General features: G+C 32.7%; 1 protein-coding gene and 1 pseudogene across 2 annotated transcripts in view; one reads left to right on the top strand and one right to left on the bottom strand.

Annotated features, from left to right (window-relative positions):
- Positions 1 to 716: 716 nt before the first annotated feature.
- The window catches only part of SPOPL (speckle type BTB/POZ protein like), a 52154-nt gene continuing 25728 nt past the window's right edge, over positions 717 to 27142 (bottom strand). Inside the window, exons 2-11 of one of the 2 annotated variants that reach the window (XM_012740111.3) lie at positions 18782 to 18919; positions 18473 to 18594; positions 18049 to 18200; positions 16376 to 16503; positions 10874 to 11051; positions 10737 to 10792; positions 9120 to 9242; positions 6063 to 6205; positions 5918 to 5971; positions 717 to 2173 (exon numbers count right to left, since the gene is read on the bottom strand). In XM_012740111.3, coding sequence (XP_012595565.1) covers positions 2029 to 2173; positions 5918 to 5971; positions 6063 to 6205; positions 9120 to 9242; positions 10737 to 10792; positions 10874 to 11051; positions 16376 to 16503; positions 18049 to 18200; positions 18473 to 18594; positions 18782 to 18859 — 1179 coding nt within the window. In that variant the 5' untranslated portion in view covers positions 18860 to 18919 and the 3' untranslated portion in view covers positions 717 to 2028. Of the gene's footprint in view, positions 2174 to 5917; positions 5972 to 6062; positions 6206 to 9119; positions 9243 to 10736; positions 10793 to 10873; positions 11052 to 16375; positions 16504 to 18048; positions 18201 to 18472; positions 18597 to 18781; positions 18920 to 27142 lie in introns of those variants that run through there. The other variant, XM_076005496.1, reaches the window with a different exon arrangement.
- On the top strand, positions 23860 to 24382 carry LOC105857640 (NOP protein chaperone 1 pseudogene; annotated as a pseudogene).

The following is a 27142-nucleotide window of genomic DNA, read 5'->3' as shown; positions in this document are numbered from 1 at the left end:
GTGTGCACGTGTATTTTTAAAATTGTACATTGTAAACTTAACAGGCTCAATCTTATGGTGAAGTTAAGGAAGTCAAATTTCTACTTCCCATAACACTTTTACAAAGGAAGAAGTCCATTACCAGGTAAGAATCTTTCTTCTATCCCAAGGGATTCTTCCAATTTCAATTTAAGTTACCACAACAGTGACTCAAAGCTACGCAGAAAGAAACAAAGATATCTGAAAATATGATCTTTTCAAACTGCAAAGTTTGCTGTGGATAACACTTATTTGACAGTGTTCATTCAATGTAAATATGAATCATTCTTGATATATTAGAATTGCTTCAGTTAACACCTAAAAAGAGATAGCAAAAATAACATCTATTCAAAAACCTCAAGCTTCATTTTTTTCCTTTTGTCCTGAACTCAAAAATTAAATAAACAAATTATAAAAATTTTAATCTGGAGAATAAAGTTATGCATTCAAACTTATAGGCATATGCATTTTTTTCCAGTGACCATTTCTTCCCTTGTGGTCAAATACAAATGTTGTCTAAGAAGCATGTTGTCACTATCACAGTAAGTCAGACGTGGTACCCTGACACTGATCGCTCCTGCTTCTCTGGGACAATGCACCAGAACAGACTTCCATTAGAAACACAACTATCAAACACTGAATATGTGTACGTGTTTAAAGCTAAAATTCATTTATAATAAAGAACTGGCCCATGAAAAGCAGTTTATAAATAGTTTATCCTGTTCACATTATGCAGAATTTCAATATCATCCACAATGTTAGTACAACAACTCAAACACAAAGGAGAAAACAAGGAGGTGGGGGGGAGGTCCATAGTGTGGCCTGACATAGTCTAAGGGTTCTCTCCTTTAGTATGCATCTTCAATAGAGAAATGGTATCAGTTCATTGTTTGAAGGAGAGTAGACTATCCAGGATTCATTTATTGTTCAGGTAACTTTTCCAAAGTGTGATAAAGCAGGAGTAAATTCAATAATGAATTATCTGTAATCCAAACCAATTTAACTATAATCAAGGATATCTTTCTTTTCTGTTATCACAAACATCCCAGTTGCCTCCATCTGTCTTAAAAAACTCTCTCAAAAGTTAAGACATAATTAATTATACCTTATTAATTCCCTCAAAAGCAAAAAAATATATGTGCCATTCAGCATACAAAAGTTACACGTTAAAAGTGCATATATATCTTTCTTAATTGGCCCACTCATTAAATTTACATTTGGTCATCCTTACTTTTAACAGAATTCTTCATATAAATGTAGGTCACTATAAATTAAAAAAAACAATTACTTCCGCATAATACGTGCTTTCTTCATGAAATCTAAACCTCAATCAGTTCCCAATCATTGTAAACTTGGATAAACCCACAGTTTGTTGGACAGTTAATATACATACAAACATCACAAATTTTACTAAAAATCTGGGCCAACTCATTGCATATTTGCCCCCTGAAATGAAAAATAAATTAGAATTGAAGCAGTGTATTGCCATAATTTACCTTGAAGGTAAGCAGGTTCTCCTATATTTATAGAAACTCAGACTGGAGACATTAATGGTAATCTCCAACAAGTGCTTTTAAGGAGAACCTCCGTTTTAAACTTTGAGATAGCATAGGACAATCCCTATAAAATTCATTTTTCTTTTTCAAAATAATGGAAGATCCTTTTGAAACTTATTATCTTCAGTTATCAATATTACTGCATTATGGAGCTAGTGCAATCCTGCATAGCCTTGGTCATAATGACAAGGCACAATAACAAAATTAAAGTATTATATGAACAAGAGAAGTCATCAAAGATAATTTAAGGCCTTGAAGTGAATTAATCAGTCTAATTTAAAGCTGAAGAATAAACCATAAATTATCCACCTGAAATGTAAGCAATATGCTTTTTCAGCTTCTGTTCTGTGGACAAAATAACAGAAACAACTCTTGCTTATGGTTTGTGTATTACAATCCTTCTGGACCTGGAGGAGTAAAAGTCAATTCCATTTTTCTACTATTCATGGAAGATTCAGGACTGTTTTAGCCGTTTACGTGGAATGCCAAACTGTGGACACTGTGCAGATGCAAGTGCTCGGAAGGCTTCTGCTACTAAGTGAGGGTGAGACTGAATCATGGACTTCCACCCTGCTGTTTCCATTATGTCAGTTGCTTGGCTGAAAAATAAAATTAAGAGATGTTTACTCAAGAATATTTTTCAAAATGCGTTGCTACTTTTTTTTAAATAAATTTGTCTATTTCAAAATGTTTGAACACTGTCTACCTCTCTTGTGTATTCAAACCATTTGACTTTATTAAAATATCATCTTTATCTGACTGCCATTTTCTGTTACAACTATTAAATTTTTCTGGAAGTTCTACTCCCCAAAGTATGTGAAACTGGTGTCACTCACTGTTACCATTTCTGTACCAGCTCTTTCAAGAGCCCCTTTCTCTTCTTTTAACTACCTCTATATTAAGGCAAGTTTTCTCTAAAGTTCAAACTTTTATCCTCTCTTCTCCTTTAACATGCATTATTCATTCTACCTCATCTACTCTTCATAATTTTAACTATCATATTCAATGATGATAACTATTAGTTTGTTAAATCCTAGGCCTCCCAAAAGGTTTGTTTCCAACCACCTGCTCTTTTCACTTGGACGTGTCTCAAGACCCATATATTCAGGATTATCAGATGAGAACTCACCATCTGTCACCCCAAGCCCCAGTTCTTCCCTACACATTTCCAATTAGCTGAAGCTTCCACCATCGCCTTGTGATTCAAGTTAAAAACTGGGGAAATACCCTGGACTCTGTCCTCTCCAATCATCAAAACCCTAGCTTAAAACTTGAAAGGCTCAAAAATATGTCTTGAATCCCTGGGTAAGGCACATATCATCTCACATTTGGACTGTTAAAACAATTTCCTAAGTTGTCTTCTAGTCTTCTATCTTGCTTCTCTCAAAGCCAGCTTCCATAATGCTACCTTAGGAACATAAATGTGACTGTTATCATACCCCTTTCTTTTAATTCCACATTATCTATATCCAAGCCCTTTAGAAAGAGGAACACAGCTCCTTATGGTTGGTTCCCTACTTCCCCTCTCTAGCTTTCTATCTCCCACTTCCATGCGCTGGCATTTTATACTCTGATACTGAACTATTAATTCGCCTGTGTACAACATGCCTTCGCTGAGCAATCAAATAATTGCTTAAGCAACAAATCTAGCTACCCATCCTTGCCTCTTCTCTTCTCTCCCTTATACCACCGGCCACCCAAATAATATCCATATATTATGTATTCTCCCTTCAAAATATTTCTCACATACTTTCATTTCTGTCTAGTCACATAGTCACCAGTCAAGTTTAATTTCACTCTTTTGCCTGAACAACTCCAATAATTTTCCAACTGGTCTACCTGCATTTAACCTTGTTCCTCAGCTAATACTGTCACCCCAAACTCCCCAGAATCCATTCTCTACCCTGCATGTGGAAAGACTGTTAAAAATGCAAACCTTATCAGGGCCCTCCCTAGGTGAAAACCCTTTATTAGACACCCATTACTCTTCCAATAACATTTAAAAACCTAATGTTATTTTACATAGCCTTCCAAGATCTGACCTCTGCCTGCTTTCTCCAACTGCTTCTCCAACCGACCCCCCTCCCTCTCCTCTCTTTTTCTATTTCTCTCTCACACATACACTCTCTCTCACACTCACATACACTCTATAATGCTTTTTCTCATCAACAATATTTTGAATATCCTTTTCGTGGGATATGTTTTTCTTCCTCTCTTCCCTCTTCTTCACCAGGGTATTTCCTACCAATATTCCTGGCCTTCAGTTTTACAACAATTTCTTGAAAACACTTTCTGACCCCTAGATTAGGTTAGGTCCCTTTGCTATATGCTCTTATGGATATGCTACACATTCTTTCTCATACTTTATTGCAATTGCCTGTTTAATCTACTGGTAAACCATTAACTCCATGAAGGCAAAGAAGAGATCTGTGCTACTCACCACTATATTCACTATATCGAGTAAACTGCCTTGGGAATTTATTAGATAGTAAAATATAAGTACCTGCCAAATGTATGATCAACTACTACTTTATTCTTCTATACTTTGGATCATGCTATACTTTCTGTCTGTAACGTTGGCTACTTCCTTCTTAGTTTTACTAACTCCTATTAATGTTTTAAGACTCAGCTTAGTCATCTCTTGAAAGCCATTCCTAAATTTCTAGTCTTATTCTTAGTCAAGTGCCTGAACATAGCCTCCTCTATCATATTACTTATTATATTATAATGAGTTGACATATAATCATATATCTATCTCCACTAGATAAATTCCTGAAGAGCAAGATTTTCTCTAAGAAATTTTTTATATGTAACACCCTACCTTTGTGCTTGAGACACAATAGATACACGGTTAATATTTGTTGAACTAATAGTAGCTAATATCAATAAAGCAATTTTTCAATTTGACAAACATCAAATTACCAGTGTGCCACTATGTTTAAAATTTCAACTAGTTGTTTAGAATCACAAGGATACTTCTTTAGTTACTTCTTAATATACCTGAGCTTTTCATTTATTAATTCAATAATTAGCTATTAAATGTCTGTATATACAACACAGCTTCTCCAGGAAGTATAAAATAAGCTAATTTTTTTGCCATTGAAAAAGTTATACAATGTAAAGTATTTCCTTAACAGAGTAAAACTAGAGTTTGAAAGTGGATAAGTACAAACAATTACGAAATTGTCATTTGCTGCTAACAAAGTATATTTTAAATTCAAAGTCTTTTTTCTAGGATCACATACCATAATGAAATCATATTATCATGATTTTATATACTGACTAATATATAGGACAACCAGTAATTTTGAAGTAATCATTACTTTTTGCTTTCAGAAAACAAAATTCACAACCTTCAGGAATTTAGTTAACCAACTTTACATATATCAAAACAGATGAAAGCCACAGGAAATAATTAAGTCAACAAAATAATTTATTTCATTGTCTTTAACACAATTCTTTTTTTCACTTTCTTGTATCAACTTTTGATAATTTTGGAAAATGGAATTTAAGGGTTTATAGGCAAAACTAATAAAGGTAGATGCAAAATCTTCAACCTGTCAACCCTTCCCTTTTTAATTTCAATTACAAAAAATAGAAAAGTTGCTAAAAATGGGAAGGGAAAAAAAGTAGGGAATGATATATTCAGAAGATCCAGGCTTAGAAAGATATAGCAACTACCCAACTGTTATAAGTTTACCAGGGAAAAGGAAAGATCAAATTGTTACCACTTTTGGAATATTAGCCAGCTAGGCTAATACAGCATATGATGCAAGCTACTTGGGCTAAGAAGCAGTGACTTAGTCTTCAAATAGAAAGGCTTTTTAAGCAAATCTGAAGGGTACATTCCTTATAGGATTAAATTACTATTTCTCACATATTAATTTTTATTTATTTATTTATATTTTGAGATAGGGCCTCACTATGTTGCCCAGACAATTCTAGAACTCCTAGGCTCAAATGATCCTCTCCTCTTAGCCTTCCAAGTAGCTGGGATTACAGGCATGTGCCACTGCGACTGGCTTTCCCACATTTTTAGAAATGCTTTCTGAAGGGGCAAGGGCTAGATCTCTAACAGTCCTTATAATACTTGGACTTGGCTATGTATCATATGGCATATGTGCTTAAGAAATGAGAGCATTGTCACAGTGAGTATGAGAAGCTGATCTACTAGGGAGCATAGCCTCAGGAAGCCACTCAGTAGTCAAATTTTTTTAAAATAACTGGCAGTTTGCTTCATAAATTAATGCCTGAATTCATACTTATTTTAAATGAACAAAAGCCTATGCAAACAATTTCATTTAAGCAGATCAACTTTAAGTCAGAAACTGATGTCATCTTACTTGCTGTTCCAGTTTTTCCCATCTTTACACCCAAGTTGTCGAAGTACACTGCACCTGCATTGAAGATTTAAACACATTTAACAAAAAAGTCCAGTGAAAAAATGTTGAAGGTGTCATGCCAACTGAAATTATAAGCATAGCTTACCTATTTATAAAATCTATGGCTTGTGCTTTCAACTGTTCTGCACTGTGCAAATCTGCAAGGACAAGGGTATCAGCAACATTTTCTACTGAGAGGTTACTACACAAAGCTTCTTCACACATGACCTTCAGCCGTTCCAGTGCATACTATACAAAAAGAAAACAACCATTAAACATTTACTCTAAGATTCCAAATACACGATATATTTGTAACTTAGAAAATAAAGTTAAAGCAAATTATCTTTAACAAAGGTTATTTTAAAATTCTCTAAGTCATTGTTTTAAGAAGAAAGAAAAAATAAAGAAAATATAAATGAATATAAAGAAAATATAAATGAATGCACTCAGGAGAAAGACTAGTTTTCTTTAGGGAATTCCAATTTGCATAACTGTAAAACGGGGTATTTTTAATGTAGGGTTTATGCTAAAAAAAACCCACCTTATTACTCAATATTCTTAATGAGTATATTTCTCTTCTCTACTATTTAAAACACAAGAATATATCACCCAGTACAATGCAAGTTGCCACCACTCAGTCTTAAAGAATGAATTCATTATAAAGCTAAAAAAATCATATTCACAACCACTAAAAATTCTTGTATTTTAGTATATATGTTATATAACATCTTTAGCAGATTTACTGAGGTATAATTGATATACAGTAAAGTGCACATAAAGTTCTCACTTTGAGAAGTTCATACCCCCATAAAATCATCAATTCAAGATATTAATGGTAAATATACTAATCATCCCCCAAAAGTTTTCTCCTACCCTTTTGTCGTCCTTCCCTTTTACCCCACCCTAGGCAATACCTCTGATATAGCCTTCTATCACTATAGATTAATTGGCATTGTCTGGTTTTCCATAAAGGCAATCATACAATGTATACTCATTTTTATCTGGCTCTAGCATTCAGTATGATTGAGAATCATGCATGCCCACTGCTTATGTATCAAGTTCAATCCTTTTTATTCCATCATATATAGATATATCACAATGTATTTATCCATTCACCTGTTGTTGAACATTTGGTTTGTTTCCATTTCTTAGCTATTACCAATAAAGCTGCCAGAACATTCATGTATGAGTCTTTGCATATGCTTTCTTTTCTCTTGCCTAAAAACCTAAAAGTGGACTCACTGGCTCATAGGTTAAGTTTAACTTTTTAAGAAACTGCCACATGGTTTTCCAAAGCGGTTGTACCGTTTTACTTTCCCATTAGCAGTGTATGAGGGTCCTAATTCTTGCATGACCAACCTTGACAACACTTAGTATGGTCTTTGTAATTTTAGCCATTAAATTGGTATATACAAGTATTTCACGACAGTTTTAATTTACATTTTCCTAAAGACTATGATATGTTGTTGAGTATCTTTTAATGTATTTCATTGACATTATTTCAGAAACTGCTCAAACATTCTGTCCATTTTTGAAATAATGTTTCTTATAATTGAGTTTTTGGAATTCTTTATATAGTCTGAAAACAATAGTCAGATATATTCTGGATAAAAGTTGTTCCTTAGATTTTCACTGGGAAAATATTTTATTCTCCTGTGTCTTTTGGAGAAAAAAATTTAAAATTGGATTAAAGTTAATTCTATCAGTTTTTCCTTTTATGGATCAGGTTTTTTGGCGTCAAAGTGAAAAAATTTTTGCCTGACTCAACATCACAAAGATTTTCTTTTAAGTCTTCTTTTAGAAGTTTTAAATTTTTAGGTTCATGATTGATTTTGCATTATTTTTTATATATGGTGTTAGGTATGTATCAAAGTTCATTTTTTGCACATATGGGTATTCTATTATTCCTACACCATTTTGTTAAAGACTGTTCTTTCTCCAATGAATTGGCTTTGTACTTTTGTCAAAAATTAAATATCCACATATATTAATATGAGGGTCTATTTTTGTACTTTCTATTTCATTATATTTGTCTATCTTGACACTAATATAACACTGTCTTAATAACTGAAGTCCTATAGAAAGTCTTGATATCAGGCAGTGTTAGTCCTTTAATCTTCTTTTCCAAAATTATTTCATCATTCTATATCCTTGCACTTACAAATACATTTTTACATAAGCTTGTCAACTTCTTAAAAATAAATGCCGCTAGGATTTTGATAGGGAAATTTGATTATACTACCAATTTTAAAGAGAATCAACATTTTAACAATTTGAGATTTTCAATCCATGAACAAGATATATCTTTCCACTTATTTAGGTTTTCCTGAATTTCTTTTAGCATTATTTTATAATTTTCAATATTAAACATCTTTTGTCAGATTTATGGCAATGTATTTCATAGTTTTGATGCTATTGTAAATGGTGTTTTTAATTTAAATTTTTATTGAGATAGTTATAGATTCAAGTAGTTTTACGAAATAATAGATCCATGTATACTTGGTCCAGTTTCCCCTGATGGTAACATTTTTCAAGTGGTGTGTATATACATATACACAAGGACATAATCCATCTATCTACATGCTATCCACATATGTGTGCTTTATAAATCAAATGTGCTTTAAGGATTGAGAACCACTGGTTTCGAGATTTTCTGATGTTTTTATGGTTTCACTAACTTTAAGAAATCGCCATTACAATTGTTAATGTTTTTTTTCTTTTCTGCTATCATATTAAAAAATAAATCTATGAATAAAGAGAATTACATAAAATACCCAATATTTTCCCGTTTTTAAAAAGATCATGCACTGTGCCTTAAAATTAAGAATATCTGAAAATGACAATAAATTATATATTCTATTATGTGTGTTCTATAAAAGGGAATAAACACACACACAAAACTAATGAGTTTTCAGTTTAATCTCCCATGGGGGGAAGATGGCTTCTTCTTGGCTCAAGATATTTTTACATATTATTGATTGTTTTAAAAAATCTAATTTCCGTATTATCCTACTATATGCTACTTCATAAAACTCTGAAGAGCCATCTACAAATAAAAATTAATTCAACATTTCAAGTTATTTGGAGTTTTCATTTGATGATAGCTTTCTACATACATCAATCTTGAGGATATTTTTCAGCTCTTTAAGACCTATTTACTTACTTTGTCGGCAGCTGCCAACAAGTTGTCAGCCATTTTGTCAAGGTTTGGTGCTTTCCCTGTGTAAACGAATCTCATCATCTCTTTAAATACCTCAGGGTCTAAATCATTTATTTCCACTCGATTCTGATATTGAAAACAACAACAACAAAAACTTAGAGAACATACACACACAAATGAACCAAAGTGAATCTCTGACAGTAATTTAAAAGCCCCAAATCTACACTAACATAGTTTATAACTCAAATATACATATGCAGATATTTCTAAAATCTAGGTAAGTAAATCTTCATTAAAGTTATTAGGCAAAGTGAAGTGCGCAAGTGTAAGAAGCAAGAAGCATATACTGCGTGAGAGATGGGAACCATGACCAGCTGCAGAGCCCATACCCTGATACTTGGACCAAGCCAAGCGCTACCATGTGGCAATATAAGCCCCAATTTCTCAATAAAGAGTTTAAAAACAAACAAAACTGTAGGCCAAACAAAATGCATCTGTGTTCAGTTTCTGACTTATATCCTAAAGGATAATGGCTACTAACTTTTTCTTTGTTGAATTACTAGGTCCTAACAAAATGCCTAAGACCCTATGACCAATGGTTCTATTCCTAGCATTAAGCAAAAGGTAGGGCCAGGTATTTGAGACAATAATAGAGGTCACTAGCTCAGAACTCTCCCTTTTGCAAAAGCGGCATGTATTATTATATACTAGCACTTCCTTGCTTACTTTAAACATACTCAAGTACAAAGAGGACTAGTGCTTTTTTATTTCTTTATCTTTGCATTTGGTTTCTTTCCTGAGATCAATGAAGCTAAATGTCTAACTCTAAACATGAGCAAACTTTTCTGACCATTTGCTGCCAGAAACATCCGAAATCACTGCTGTCTCTTCACTTGGAAGTGATCAGAAGGCTGATTACAGCATCTTCCCTGACCAACCATCAGAGGAAGAAAGCAGTTATTTTATTGCAGCCTCTAGTTCTGCATAATTAAGCTGGACCACATGATTAAACTCTGGAGTTGTCTCATTGGAGCCCTAAGGCTCACATGTTATGCAACCAGCAATGACTCAGCTTCTGATATCTAATATAACTACATTTCAAGATGACAGGTGATGAAAGAGAATCATCTGTGGGAGCCAAATAGGTAATATCTAGATAACAGTTAGTGTACAATAATGCTGATGTAATCTATGTCCATTGTGTTAAATCTAATAAATATCTCTTATCTCAGTAATCAAAAGCATGTAGACATCATTTTTTTTTTTTTTTTTTTTTTTTTGCTAAAAAACAAATTCCAAAATCAACCCAGAAGTCTAGAAAGGGAGAATATACATCTTTTAACCAGAGACCTCTCAAATAGTTATGGACCAGAACAGTCCTTTTGGATAACAACTACTCATTTATTTACTTACCAGAGAGGCATAAAAATAGTTGCTACTTGGAATATTCAGAGAGCTACATCTACTATTCTATTATACAACACGTTTTTCCTCATCTTTCTATTTGTTTCTAAAATTTTTCCCTATTTATCACAGTATGAGATCATGCACCGTTGCTTTAAAAATATACATTATTTTACATTTGTAGAAATTAAATATTAGCCTTTAAGCCATGTTTACCTTTTTGCTTTCTTCCATTTCATGTTCAAACATTGCATTAAAAACCGGGGATCGAGCTGTAATAAGATTAAGCATCATTATTTTACATATAAACTTATCTTAGAAAATGTACTATATTACACAAAAATAGAAAGTACCTGCAAGCACAGATTTATGAGCTTTAAATTCTTGTCCTCTTACAAAGAAACTGCAATCTGTAAATCTTGTGTTTTCCCAGAGATTACCTAAATCTTCTGCTAGTCGACATTCAGGCACCTTCAAAGTATTTGTATTAGTATGTCCTGATATATTTACTGAATCTTGGACCACACTCACCTAAATAAAAAAGGGATAGCAAGAGAAACATTTTCACAAAGTAATATCAGTAATTAGTAAGTCTAAATTTTTTATGTTTAAGATCATGATAATTCAATGTATTCCTGATCAAAAATCCTATTATATGGGAAATGAATTTAAGGATATAATTTAAAGGAGAAATAAAATATAGAAAAAGCTAGAAACAATATAGATCTTTTTCAATAGTGACATTTTATATAAATAAATGGCTTATCAATTGATTGGAATGTTTGATTATTAAAGTTAATTACAAAAAATAGTTCTCAACAGAAAAGCCACAGTATGATGTAAATTCAAACAAAGAGAAGACTTTTTTGTAAGGTAGAGGAAGAAATTCCTTTTTCATGCTTCAGACCTAGTAACATTTATATTTTACACTATGTACAATAAACATAGTATAAGGCTCTTAATATCTTTTTACAATATAAAAAAAGGTTATAAAACTACAGTCTATGATATGTAAACTGGAAATTTTTAAAGAGTTATTCCTACATGTTTCAACTCTAATACAATTGAGTTAAATACACAGTACAATTGATTTAAATTTTAAGGAACAAATATTCCCACAAAAGCAATTGCAATTATTAAAGTTCACAAAAATCTTTTATCGAAAATCAGTAAGAGCAATATAAATATAATTTAGTTCTATGTGCATACTTTTTATTTACCTATGAAATAATCAGTAAAGTTGGTATTACTACAGTACTTTTATGTAGATTCCAACATAATATGGATTACATTATCTCCCATTAAAGATGACTACATACTGAATAAATCCTAAAACACTATTGATAAATCTTGCTTGTATAATATCACCTTTAAGAAAAGGTATTCTACTATGTTACTGGAAATTTCATATTACTTTTAATAAATTAAAGAAAATAATATCTCAACTAGTAAAGCAAATGTTTCAGAGTAAATGAGCCTTTTAGAAAAACAATAAACAAAAAATGCTACACTAGTTATCTGTTGTTTTAAGTTTGGGGGACATTTGTTAGGAAACAATAGATAGCTGCATTCATTTAAAAACATTTCATACAGTTTTTATTAAATAAAAGTATAAATAAGGACACACATAAACACAGTAAACTATGTAGAAAATGTAAATTAGAAATGGATAAATCACACTACTAACATGTGAAACATAAAGTATAATAATGGTCCAGTATAAAATGTTAAGTCTTAGAAGTCCCCCAAATTAGAAAACCTTAATCTTTTAGAGGATATTTTTATTAATTACATTTCCCCCCTCAACCTGCATGTTAACACTTTGAAATCATGTGTGTCATAGAAATCATAAAATTCATCTTATTTTATAAAGAGATTTCAAAGTGAGACCAAGACGGGGTAAATGACACTGCTAGTTAGTAACAAAGGAGGACTAGATGTAAATCTCCAGTTTCCCTTTTTTATGGATTTTTGTACAAAACAATACTTTTTTGGTATTTAAAATTAGTAGTAAATTACTTTAACATTATAATCAAAAAGCAATCATCACAACAATCTTGTGAGATGTTTTTCTAAACAGGGGAGACAAGGTATTATGTACCTATATAAATGTACCAATAAAGATTCTCCTATCCAATAGTTTTTAATTACTCAAATTATCTCTAAAATTTTAATAACTATAAAGCAGAAAAAAAAATTCACTGCTCCTTACCTGATTATAACCTAATGATATAGAAACCAAAAATCTGTTCAATGACTTAAAGTATGCACTGGAGTTATAAAAATGTGATGATATAATTAATTTAGAAAAGGATTTCTTAAATTTTATTTATTGTCTCTTAAGCTATTTCAAAATAATGTAATTAATGTAAAAATTTGGCAAAAAGTCAGGTGATAAAAGAAAAAGTTCAAAAAAGACATTATCAGGCATAGTTATTGGAGTCATATTTGTATTTTGTATAAGCAATCATATTTCAGAACAATTTGTATCACTGACACGCCTATCTACATAGTATTATCACAGCAACCACTAATTTTAACTAAGACAAATAATTAACAGTTCATATTTCAAAGAATATTCAAAGGACTATTTATAGAGCAGAAATTAATGATCTAATTAAAAACTGATAGGAAATGAATTCTGATTATTTTCTTGATACCTATAATTTTAAAAAAATGATAAAAATTTAGTTTCTCTCATATATTCAAATATAGGTAATAAACATTCTTACTGAATGGAACCTAGAATAAAAAATTCAGGAAAAAGGCTGAGATTCTTTCCTGAGGTCAAAGTTGCTTTTTTTTTAAAAATTAAAAAAAGTAAAAGTGCACAATACTCAAAATTGTCAAATGTTACAAAGTAAAGCCTCAAACTCATTTGACATTCCTTATTCGTATTTGCTTTTGACTCAACCTCAAGAACATAACTGAGACTGAAGATGAACATATGAGGGATTTAATCAATTCTGTGGCTATCCTGAAAATTTGGATTTCCTCTAATGTGGAACTAAGGTAACTACTGGTTCCAATTTTTAAAAATCTGAATATTCCAGCTAATTCTAAAAGCTAGGAATATCCAAAGCTGCACAGTACTACAATTTTGCCACTTTAATCAACTGCCTAACTACCCGCATACTGGCTCTAAAAGTGAGAAACTTTTTACATTCCAGTATCAGGTTAGCTTCTGGAGTAGAGGGTCTTAGACTTTTTTTTACTTTCATATAGAAGTGTTATTTTAAAAAATCTGATGACATAAATGGATAGGGTAGTCAATTTTTCATTTTGCCAGGGTTTTTTTTTAGAAAATAAAACTCAACTTCCACCCAGTATCACAAGTAAACAGAAGGGCTATCTGCTCTGGTTTGAATGTGTCCCCCAAAGTCCATGTTGCAAATTTAATCCCCAATGCAACAGTGTTGAGAAGTAGGACCTTTCAGAGGTGATTAGGTCATGAGGGCTCTGCCATCAAAAATGGATTAATGCCTGTATTGAGAGAGTAGGTCTATTAAAATTAATTCTGATATCTTTCATGCTATAATGCAACAAAAAAGGCCGTACTAGATCCAGCCTCAATCATGGACTTCCCAGCCTCCAGAACCCTGAGCCAAAAAATTTCTGTTCTTTATAAATTACCCAGTCTCAATTATTCTGTTATAGCAACACAAAATGGTCTAAGACACTATCTTAGCAAAAGAAAAATAGGATGGAAAAAAAAGATGTATCCTTCAAAATAATTAGTTTAACTTTATTAAAAATCTCATTATTGTATTTTATCTGTGCATATGTATTTTTCTGTATATCATAGAATGGCATGGGTTTGTAGACTATTAGAGTATTTAAAATTTGTCAGATTTCAAAAGATGAATTAATCTAACCAGTTTTTTATTTTTCCTACTTATTCCTCAATTCCTGTTTTCTATGTCACTTTGGGAGAGAGAGGGCAGAGCTGTTTACACTGCTAGAAATCTCTGTTAATGTCTGGCCACTTCGACCACTGTATGGTACTTGTAAGATTAAGCTATGTTTTGCACAAAAAGGGTAGCTGGCAAACTGCCTTACCTGTCTACAGCACCACTTGCAGGGGAGGGAGAGGAGGCAGTTTCTTTAGGTGGGGCAGTGCAATGCTTCCTCCTCTTCTGCAAGCAGTGCTGGAGATGCTGTAGAAGGAAGGGCATCTGTGAGAGGGATGGAAGAAATCATGGAGGGCATGAAGAATGTTGGTTAAAAGTACTTTTTGCCCACCTATGCTAAATATGGTGCCCGGGTATAAAAGTCTACATCAGTTAAAAAGAACGTATATACTTCAGGATCTAAAAATGAATCTGATCAATGCCAACTTAAAAATGCATGTCATAATGGGTTCTATTTTTAGGGGGTCACTAGTGTCTATAATCTAGCATATGGATACTAAGTATTCAAAAATACATATCAAAAAAGGTCTTAAACTTAATTTCAGCCTTAATTCTGAATTTCTTGGTTGTCTAGGTTCCAGGACAATATACTTAGAAAAATATCTGTACATACTTTTTCAATATAAAAAAAAACCCCGAGTATTTTCTAAAAAGGTTCATTCACAAAAAAAAAAAAAAAAACTAGCCACAGTCAGTATTTTTTAAATTGGATTCGTCTTTAAGATCCTTTAAACTCTAAGATAACATTTTTAAAAATTAACATGTTGAAAATTCTAGAAGATTCTACATTAGGGTGCTAAAATGTTAAATAGCATAACTTATTTATTTAGAATACTACTTAGAATATCTGTGCATTGGCAACAAATGCTTTAGTTTTTTTTTTTTTTCTAAATTATTTAATGATAAGCCCTGCTTCAAGAGACTTGTGGTATGTGCTTTGTCAACCAAGTAATTGTATTCATAACAAATTCATCATACAGTTCATTTAACTTGTCTAGCTGAAAATAAGATGCACTATATAGTCTCCAGGGCCATATTTCAATTATTCTTCTGATATAACATAATGTCTTACAATTAGTTTGTAATCTTTCCAAGAAATTTACACATTTAATATAAAGAGATGAAAGTTAATTTAGTGGTAGTTAAGCAGTTATCATGTTTCTAAGAGATGATAATCAGCTGAAATATATTTAATCTTGAGTTTACTTAATCATAACCTTTTCAACTGGTTTTCTCATGGAAATTATCAACTGCCTTAAACATTTCAATAAAACTGTTACTTATGTATATTCTCTATCAATTGTATCATCTGTGAATTCACTCCAAAGAGGATTCTTAAAAATTCATAAAGGTAAAAGTACTTAACAGTAACAATGACAAAAGTAAATCCAAACCTCAAATTAAAACAAATAAGTATAAATTATTGGCAGAAGCAATGTTAGCAACTTTCAAAGTATATCATTTTATGTATATAAATATACCTCGTAAGTTTGTCAACAGACATGGGCATATCTTAAAAACTTGAGAACTATTTCTTAGAATGCCATTTGATTAAATTAATTCAATTGCCTGGATAGAAAGCTTCCTAACTTTTGGATTCAAGCTGATAAACTCTAAGAAATAATGTTTAATATGATCAATCTGAAAATTTAAAAAAATTGACCATTTATGCAAGTTATTAAGAAGATAATACTTACAAATGTAGCATAATTGCACATATAATTTTTAGCTAGAGATATGACAAAAATTTTTCAGACTGGGCCACTATATTGATTTCTAAAACAATCTTGTCAGCTTTTTCTGATCAATAATTTACAAATGAAACCTGATCAAATTATACCAATTACTTAATTTTTAAAGTATACCCAATATTAATCAAGTTTATACTTTTGCCATATCACTAAATGTAACCATGGAGTTCCCTAGAGTAAAAAGAGTACCCACCTCACAAAATAATGTAAGCTTGTCATCTGGTAAAAGACCATTAGCTTCATCAAGCAAAAAATCCCTTCTAATGAATTTTTTAAAACCCCAGTCCTTCCCTTGCACAAATCGATACGCTCTTTGGCTTTCTGGTGGAAAACAGAACAGTAGTTTAAATAAAACAAGTATCCAAGAGACATGTTTCTTAATGATAACCCAGTTAAATAAAATATACAGAAACACAAGTTGAACAATAAATCCATTATAAAATTACAGATATTTGTGTTCATAAATAAAATATTAAAAGAGTTAAGTTAGATAGAAACAGATCAGTCCACATGGTTACTCAAATTTTGGCCACTGTCAATGAGCTGAATTTCAGACTTCTGAATCTCTAAGTAGAAAAGCCAGATCAAGGAGAAGGAAGAGATCTTAACAACCTAGGTCCTAAAACACAATGATATAGGATCAAAGTATGTTGGTATAGGCATACTACTCATCATCTAACATCAGAATCTGGTAAGAAACATATATCTCATTTCCCACTTCTCCCTATAAAAATGGATGCTCTAAGTCATTAAGACATCTTTTAAGCTTTCATGGCACATCCACCCCCTGATTTAAGTTTTACTCAACTAAGAAAAATCCATTAACTGGTGAAAAAACTAAATGAAATCTTTATCATTCCTAAATCTCTGGACATAACCCCCTCCCCTCTAAAAAAAATTTCCATTTGAAGTCCAAAACATGTTGTTAGTATAATTTGTGAAAGATTTAACAAATATCTGAAGTAAATGTTTCAAATGTCTAAGTTACTGTCCAACAACTATATACTATGAAATAAACAAGATCCTCCATAGAAAGTATTCACCATCTGTTATATAAAGAATAAAAGGTGGAAAGAAAGCCAGTAATAAATCTAAATGAAGTACACTCCACTATCTTAAAGGTGAGACAATGTGAAAATATGTATTATTTTGGCAGTAAAAGATATTATTTAAAAACGTGTGTGGAGGTTTTTTTGTAATCAAGTTATTTGATTTTGTGATTCACTTCTAAAAAATATTTAAAATTTAACTTGGCAGTTCATGAGATATTTTCCTACTATGCACAATGTACATTTCCTGCAATACTGTTCTATTATGAAGCTCTGGGCTACAATATTTCAGTAGGCTATATTTGTGAGTCTTGGACTGAATTTAATAGGCCTGGAACTAAAATAATTTTTGAATTTAACATGCCCTTTCAATCAGTGTTCAGTCCATGATTCAAAAAATTCCAGTGACAAAATATCAGGGCATTCCATCTCCTTCTCATTGTTCTTCAGATTTTATTACCTGGCAAAAAAGGCAAGGGAGAAGAGAAATGTTTCCTGAATACCTATTATATATGCCAGGCACTGAACCAGGCACCTTGCCCAAACAGCAACTATTTTTCTAGGTGGATGTCATTTTAGGACATGAAGAAGTTAAATTTTAATATTATTAAGTACTTTTGTGTGTTTCAGTAAGTTTAAGACTTAGTAAAACAATTATAGCTCTACACTGTAATTTAAAATTAAATAATGGCCAAATTAAATGATTTAGGTTAAACAGATTTTACTTAAAAAAACAACAACTTTTCTAGGAAAAGGTACAGAAGTCACAGCATATAGTTACACAGAGACTTCTACACTCAGTTTGCAAATCACTTACCCATTGCTTTTGTTTCTTCCCTTTTAGCATTCAGAAGGGAAAATTTGAATTTTGCTCGAACTTCACTTTTGGGGCAGCTGACTAAAAGCAAATATAAGGACAAGTAGTCTTTACTTTCATCATCTAATCCCTTTGGGTTTACCCTCAGGCACCTAAAATAAAACAACAAGCTCACATGGAGGAATACTTGAAGCATTCAAAAGAGAGAGGCAATACTAAAATCATTTGTTAATATCACAAACAACACTTCTGTCAATATCCCCACAGTTCTATACAATTCTCCATACTATTAGGAATATGTAACCAATCTAATATAAAATTAGACTAATACCCAATCAGGAACAACAATAACAATCACACCATAAGTAGCTGATGATCACATCAAAAACAAAAAATAAAAATCCAAATCACACAAAAATCTTACCATTTCATTTTGTCATTTGGGCCAGATGAAAATGTTGAACTTTTTAACACTTCACCCATTTCCTCTCGACAAAAACTGAAGTTATTAATGGTCCACATGTAGGAAAATTTTACTACTTTAACCTAAGAGATTCAGAAAACCACATTTATAATGATGACTCCCATGCTTTTAACCTGTCACATGTTAAACACTCTATGGTCCACTCTTCTAACACTTCCAATAACTATGCCAAAGTATTTCATAATAATGTTCTTAAAACACTATAAATTTTATAAGTGACATAAAGTAAGGCATTTTTACAGCATGTACCTGTGTATAACACCAGCTTTCTGCTATAGGACCAGTAGACATATCTCCAAGTAGAGGTGGGGTGGGTTCTCGAGACATTGCCACTTTATTGCAGTCTTTTAGGATTTATGTAGTACCCTACACAGTTGAGTACTTTGTCTATAAAGAAAAGAAATTGATTTACTGATCAAAAAGTCTGGCAGCATCAAGATGGAAGATGTATTTAAACAGTCACAAAACAATTACTATCCTAAATTAGGTTATAAAGGAATACGTGAGAATTTCAAATAATTTTTAAGAAATGAAATCATAAGCTTTTGTAACATATAATACTTGAAACCTAAACAAACAATATTTATAGATAAGACATTATTTTGTCAAGACATGTTTTCCAAAATATCACAAATCAAAAAAATAACATATAACTTAAGAGTAAGATCATAAACATAAAATCACAAAGTGTCACAGAAACTTAAGGACATCAATTAATATCTGACTCAGCTTCCTTCATCTTTTCATTGATATATTCATAAAAACCAAAAAGTCTGCAAAGTCAGAACTATAAATACTAGTCATTCATCTGTCAGACCCCAGAAGTTTTCATCGAGTAAAACACAGAATAGGATATAACAGGCAATGCTCTGTAAGAATTATATATAGATTTCCACAAAAGTCTACATCTATCTCAGACAAATAGGTACTCTGCTAAGATTGCATCCCTATCAAAGTACTTCTTACTGAGAGGTACTATATTAGGAAATTTCCTCCCAGTTAGCCGCTCTTATACTACATTCATTTGGATGCATAAATAACTCCTCATAACCTAGTAAGGATATTAGTGACTAGATGATTTTGTTTTGTAACTTGGAAGGTCTATAAAAGAAAGAGGCAAAATTAGAATGAGCTAGGTAAGCAGTATACTTTGCAGGGGCAAGAAGGTTTCAAGATTACATTACACATAGGGACTGAAGTCTGAGAATCCTTTTTTTCATTTAAGAATAATTAATAAAGGAAGAAAACCACATCCTATGGAAAAAACTACTAGGGAAAAGAAAGTATCAAAAGTTGGTTCTTTGAAAAAATCTTTGTAAAAAACTGACAAACCTTTAGTTGTAGTGGCAAATAAAAAAAAGACTCACAACTAAAATCAGAAATAAAAGAACTTTACTACCAACCTTAGAGATAAAAAGTATGAGAAATTACTATGAATTATTGTATACCAACAAGTAAACCTCCTAGAATAGACAAATTCCCAGAAATACACAAACTACCAAAACTAACTCAAAAAGAAAAACAAAATGTGAACAGACTTACAACCAGTAAAGAGACGGAATTACTAACCAAAAAAACTTCTAGCATGTTATTAATAGCTTGATGAGTTCCATGGACCTGCTCCCCAGAAAAACTGGTGAAAATTTATAAAAAGAACCATCTCAAGTCTCTAGAAATGGTCCCAGAGGCTTAGAACAAATAAATAAACATTTATTCAAGAAAATTTACTAAAGGACTGGAAGAGAATTGAGTATCTGTGGTGTTAGAACCAAGACCTGCTACATCTCAACTCGGAGTCAGAAACTGCACCCCAAACTGGTGTAGCCAAAAGCACTGAGTTCCCTCTTCCAACAGGTCCCTGAGGGCTTCTTAGGAAGGGCAGGGTGTCAACATCCTGCCTCTAGCTATCGTTGAAGTTCCAGGTGATTGTAGCCAAGAGGTGAAGGACTTCCTTTTTTCATCCAGTTGCCACTGGTAGGATAGAAGCTCTACTTTGTGCATGGTGCTGCTAGGGTACCAACTGCTGTTGTCCTTTCTGGTTTGTAACATGCCTTCCAGAATGCCTCCCTCCAATCCCATCTACCAAGTGCTCAGCTTCTAGAGCAGAGATATCACTGAGAGAGAAATGCATCAATGCCCCCTTACTTCAAAGTCCTGGCTTGGAGACGTTGCCTGAGGGGAGAAACAGGCCCTAAACAGATAGCTCCTAATCTCTTCCCAGAGAAACTTCATTTTCAAGGCAAGCATACTCTAAAAAACAGTGGAGGCTGTGGTGAGAGGGAAATGAGATTGGAAGAATCACTGAATATGAAGGCTAAACTATAGGCCAGTTAATTTGCCAGAGAGAACCAAAAAGGAGACAACTAGGAGGAGTTCATCTGGAGTCAGAAGAAATCTCAAGCACTGATTTAGGGAGTTATCCCTTCAAAGGAAACCATTTTGATTAGTTTAGTCTGTGGAACAATTTAAGCTGCAGGGCATTGTTGAAAACAACAGTGTAATAAGCACTAGATTAGTGGACCTGGACAGCCCTGTGTGGTCAGGGAAACAAATATAGTCAACAGGGGCCCTGCCAAACCACTGTCACACCAAGGTAACTGTGAGAAAACCCAAGGCTGCTTTCCCTGAGAAGAAACATCAGAGGCCTGATTCACCATGTGAATGCATGTGTATGTGTGGGGTAGGGAGCGAGCAGCAGGGGAGACAGCTAAATAGACATCACTAAAATAGTCTATAAACAGATAAGCAAGCAAGAAATGATAACATGCACTAGAAGGGAAAAACCAGCTCTAAGAATTTCTACAATGTATTATATAAAATGTCTAGTTTTGAATTAAAAAACTACAAGACATGTAAAGAAACAAAGTATAATCTGTATGCTGGGAAAAAAAGTAGTAACAGATACTATCTGTGATTGCAACTACATGCTGGATTTAACAGACAAAGCCTCCAAAGTAGCCATTTATAAGTTTGCTTAAAGAACTAAAGGAAACCATGATTAAAGAAATAGAGGAAGGTATTATGACAATGTGACCAAAAAAAAAAAAAAAAGAACTAGAGAATATCAAGAAAGAGATAGAGATTTAAAAAAAGAATTAAATGGAAATTATGGAGTTGAAAATTGCAATAACTGAAATGGAAAATTTAGTAGAGGAGTTCAAAAGTAGATATGAATTGACAAAAGAATTAATTAATTTGTGGACTGATCAATAGAGATTATACAATCCAGATATAGAAGTATTAAGAAAAATGAAGAGTCTCAGAGAACTGTAGAACATTAAGCACACTGACATATACATAATGGGACTATCAGAAGGCAAGTGAGACAAAAAGAAGCAGAAAAAATAATTAAAGAAATAATGGCTGAAAACTTCCCTATCAAAAAACAATAATATATACATTTGGGAAGCTCAATGATCTCCAAGTAGGGTAAATGCAAACAAAGCCACAAACAGATCATGGTAAAAATGCTAAAAGCCAAATAGAAGGAAAAAATATCAACTGGAATAGCTACAATAAAAACAAAAGTAGGGGGGGGAATTACTAGAGACGGCAAGGATGTAGAGAAATTGGAATGCTCAGCCATTGCTGGAGAAAATGTAAAAATGGTTTAGCTACTAGGGAAAATAGTTGAGCATTCCTCAAAAAATTAAACGTAGAATTACCATACTACAATTCTGCACCTAGGTATGTATCCAAAGAACTGAAAACAGGTGACAACAAAACAAAACAAAAATATATTAATTGTAGTGCTATTCACAACAGCCAAAAGGTTACTAGCTAATAATCCATCCACTGGTAGCAAATCCAAATGTCTACCAACAGATGAATGAATAAACAAGATGTGGTATATTCAAACAATGAAATATTATATAGCTATAAAAAGAAATGAAGCATTGATGCATATTATGCTATAATAATGGATGAACCTTGAAAATATTACACTAAGAAGATAGATACAAAAGGCCACATATTGTACAATTTCATTTATATTAAATATCTAGAATAGGCAGATCCATACATTCAGATAGCAAATTAGTGGTTCCCAAGGAGGGAGAAATAGGTAGTAATTGGTTATGGGGTTTCCTTTTGGAGTGATAGAAGTGTTTTGGATCTAGACAGCAGTGCTGGTTGCATAATGAACACTGTGAATGTACAAAACACTACTAAATTGTACTTTCTAAAGGGGTAAAAATAATAAATTTTATGTTATATGAATTTTACCTCATTTAAACAATGTATATACAATTCATATCCACATATATGTATTTATTTTGTGAATAAAAAGTAATGGGAGTAAGTACAGTCATCCCTTGGTACACATGAGAGATTGACACCAGGACCTCTATGGATACCAAAAATCCATGGATGCTCAAGTCTGTTATATAATATGTAATATTTGCATATGACCTATATATAGTCTCCCATATACTTTAAATTATCTCTAGATTACTTATTACCTAATATAATGTAAATGCTATGTATTTGTTATATGGTATTTAAAAATTTTTTTATTTGTATTATTTTTTGTTATATTGTTATTTTTTATGAGGTTTCTTTTTCCCCAAAATATTTTGGACCCATAGTTGGTTGAATCCACAAATGCAGGACCAGTGGATAGAGAGGGCCAAACTGTATAAAGTTTATTCTATTATTGAGTCTAAAGTAGCCAATATTAAAGAAAATTACTAATCCAATTATTTTAATGAACCCAAAGAAAACCATTAAGGCTCTTTAACAAATGTCTTTGATTGTGCAGTATTTCTAGTGTGTTAGCTTATCGAGTTTCTAGACCTGTGGAATACATGAATTACCCAGTAAAGTAATGTTTTGAAACAAAATCACATGGTCTCATGCAGGGTCCTCAAACTTTTTAAACAGGGGGCCAGTTCACTGTCCCTCAGATCTTTGGAGGGTCCGTTGAAGAGTGTGGTGCACATTCCACACATGTGCACTATGGACTCAGGACCAGTCAGATGCTAAGCAGGGCAGGCAGCTGTGGCAAAAACACCCAGTGGGCCAGATAAATGTCCTCGGCGGGCCGCATGTGGCCTGTGAGCCATAGATTGAGGACGCCTGGAAAAAATATAATCAAAATTCTATCCACTTGTAAAATGTGACTAACATGTTTATGAGCTATCTATTTTGTACTGTCATCTATAATCAGGTCATTCTAGGAGGTAGCTTAATCAACTACAATGGTAATCATATACCATTTTTGTTTATTAATTCTTCAACCAACAACTTGTAAATCATTCTACAACTGTGCAATACAACCATAGTTATGTTAAAAAGTCCTCTGGATGCTCCAAAGATTTGAGGGAAGCATGGAGGTCCACAGCTTGCCCCAGGCCAGCCTGAGCTGTTCCTCGTCCGCCCAGGTCTGTTCAGGGTCTTAATGTCCAAGGAGCTGCTGACGGTGGAGAGTGACATCTGCGTAGGTATACAGGACAGGTTGGTCATCAACCCCCAGCCTAATTCCAGAAAAACCTCCACTTTTCAAATAGTTCAGATAGAGAGGAATCCCTATGGCATAGGCAAATGAAAAGCTAAGCAAAGAAATAGCAGCTGCACCACCCAGTCATTTAAATATTGAAAATATTGATGGGACTCTTGGAAGAGTTACAGAAATGGCTGTGGTGTTGTTTGAGATGAATCAGTTGGATTCAAAAGAAGAAGATAGTCAGAGAGAGTTCACAAGACAGTTCAGAGAACAGTTCAGAATTTGAGGATGAAGAAGACAGCATCTCTTGAGAAGTCACTATAGGTAACATTAAGCTTCCTAATACTGAAGGTAGAAAAGGCAAGATTGAAGTTTTGGAAACTCCAGCAAGTAAAAAAAAGAAATAGTGAAATAAATTACCTGAAAATAAAATAAATAAAGAGTCTTTTGAACTGCTTCAGGAAGTTAGAACAAAATACTGTCTGAGGTCAAAACAATTTTATATACACGATGATTATAATTACCTAATGAACAAAAAAGGAATTAATATGCAACTTAATATATAATGTTCAACAGTTTTGCTAAGATTATATCAGGAAGAATAATTAGACTCTAATAAATGTTTACAAAGGTGATAAAAGTAGTAATACATACATCATACATTTCTTAAATCCCTTTGAATTAAGCATATGATGACTTCAGGGGAGTACAATAACATTTATCATAATCTTACATTTATCATATACTCTAATGGACCCTGGAATACAAAGATGAATAAAATACATTTCCTACTCTGTAGAAGACTATGATATAGGAGAGACTGACACACACTAAGATACTTTAAATGTGATAATATGAGAGAGGAATGTACAGAGTGATGATGAAACATTTTCAGGAAAAGAAGGATGTCCTGAAGATATTCCCTGAGCTGGATTCTACCGGAAATAGACAAAATTTATAGGAAGACCACAAACTACAGCATAGATTTTAATTATCAGGGCTTCTAAACTGAGACCGATGTGAATCATTGCTTTGCCATGAAGTCTGTGATCTTATAGATAGTAAGCCTTTCCTTTATCTATTAAATAATTATAGTACCTCATTCCTCTATGGTTAGTGAGTGAATAATATGAAATTTTATACACACAAACACTCTCTCAGCACACAGTGAGTAGTACTGGAAAAGACACAGCAAGTAAAACTTCACTGGTGACAGCTGAGAGTAAAGCTAGACAGGGAAGGTAAAGGTGGTAATAACCAAAACAAATGATAAACATATATGAAAAGTATTTAAAGGCTATCATGGGGTATACTGCTTCTAAGGATAATGGAATAGCTGGTAGGTAAACTAAGTTCTGCTGAGAAGGAGAAAAACTTAGATAAAAGTAAATATGCTTAAAGGAATCTAGAGTGACTCAAGCAACTATGACAAGGGGTTCCAAAATTCCAAAGAAAGGGAACAATCTAAATGTGGGCTGACAGACTACAACCACTTTTCTCCCTATTTGCTGATTTTAGCCATAATGCAAGAGTGAGAATCCATGCTTAGCCCAGACTGAGTGGCACTGCCAACGAGTGAAAATATCAGCAAAGATTTTGTTGGTTTCACTGGGCTGGAGATAAAACAGGATACCTGAGGGGCTAAGATCTTGGTAAAAAGTGTCCTTTAAGACTTATGCCAAATGCTGACCCTACGTGGAGGAGGAAGCCAAGAAGAAAGCCTCTGAAAATCAGAAAAGCTTTTAGATATTTTGTATTAAAAAGGAAATAAGGATTAGAGTTCAGGATCTGCCAGACAGAGGGACCCAAATAAAAACTTCAGGCTTCCAAATGGAAGGCCAGGAAAGCTAGACTGTCTAAGGACAAACCAGATGCACAAACAGCCTTAAATCAGTCCTGCTGCACTTTGGTCTCTTGACCCAATGAAAATCATTAGCTCCCACGCTGTATGTCTAAGAGAGGAAAGGATAAACCTCCTCTAAAAGATTATCATCTTTACAATTTCCATGACTGTTATTAAATCAATAATTACCAGGCTGCCAAAAGACAAATGAGTATGAATGAAAACTTAGAGAAAAAAAAAAACCAAAAAAACAAAAACAGGCAACAGAGAGTTTTAATAAGAATTTAAGAAAGAAATGGAAATTCTAGAACTGGAAAATAACTTAAATTTACTACTGAATATAAGTAGCAGTAGGCTAAACAGTGAAAGGTAAGACTAGAAAACTTTCAAAGGTCAATAAAAGATATTTTCACTGAAGCAGAGAAAAAAATTATGGAAAACACAAAGAACATAAGGAGACATAGAAAGAAAAGAGAGAAGCGATATTTGAAGAGATACATAAGAATTTTCCAAAACTGGCCAAAAAAACAATAATTGTACTGTCTTGGGGTTTAAATATATGTAGTATTAAAATGCATGACAAACAATAATGTAAAAGGTGTGAGGGATAAATGTAGTAAAAAGTTTTCTTAGTGGGGAAAAAAAGTGTTCCAAGGTTCTAGCATTCTTGGGATGTGGGGTAAGAATTATTAGTAGCATCTGTAATAAGTCAATGAAGCATACTATAATCTCTAAGGTAATCACTAAAAGGAAAGTAAGACAACATAACTAAAAATAGATGTAAAAAAATAGAAGACAGAAAGAATAGAAAAGATGGTAGATAAAAATATAAATATATAATCACATTTAGATGTAAACAGGCTACATGTTCCAATGATCAGACTGGATTGATATCAGAATCTATTAACGCAATTTATCCCATTATCAGAAAAAGGCATAAGAAAAGATCACTTTCACAGTTACAGAAAAAGCAATTAATAAAATGCAATTCTCATTCAAGATAAGAACTCTTTATAAATTGGGATAAACTTCCTTAACTTTACACAGTGTCTTAAAACACACAGACACACATACACATACACACACAGTAAATTCTCCCTGTGAGGTGGGAATGAGACAAGATCACTATCTCTACTTCCATTCAACATGTACAAGAGGTCCTGACCCTAAGGAAAGAAAAATAAAAAGCATAAGACTTGGAAAAGAAGAAAAAAAAAAGGTTACCATTCACAAATAACATGAATGAGTACAAACTAACAGAAGTTACAAGTAATTTTGCCAAGGTTGCTGTATACAAGATCAACATGCAAAAATCCACTGTATT

Source organism: Microcebus murinus, chromosome 8 (assembly GCF_040939455.1).
Source record: "Microcebus murinus isolate Inina chromosome 8, M.murinus_Inina_mat1.0, whole genome shotgun sequence".
Lineage (NCBI taxonomy): Eukaryota > Metazoa > Chordata > Mammalia > Primates > Cheirogaleidae > Microcebus > Microcebus murinus.
Note: the sequence above shows the minus strand (reverse complement) of the source record. Positions and strands in the feature narration are given on the sequence as shown.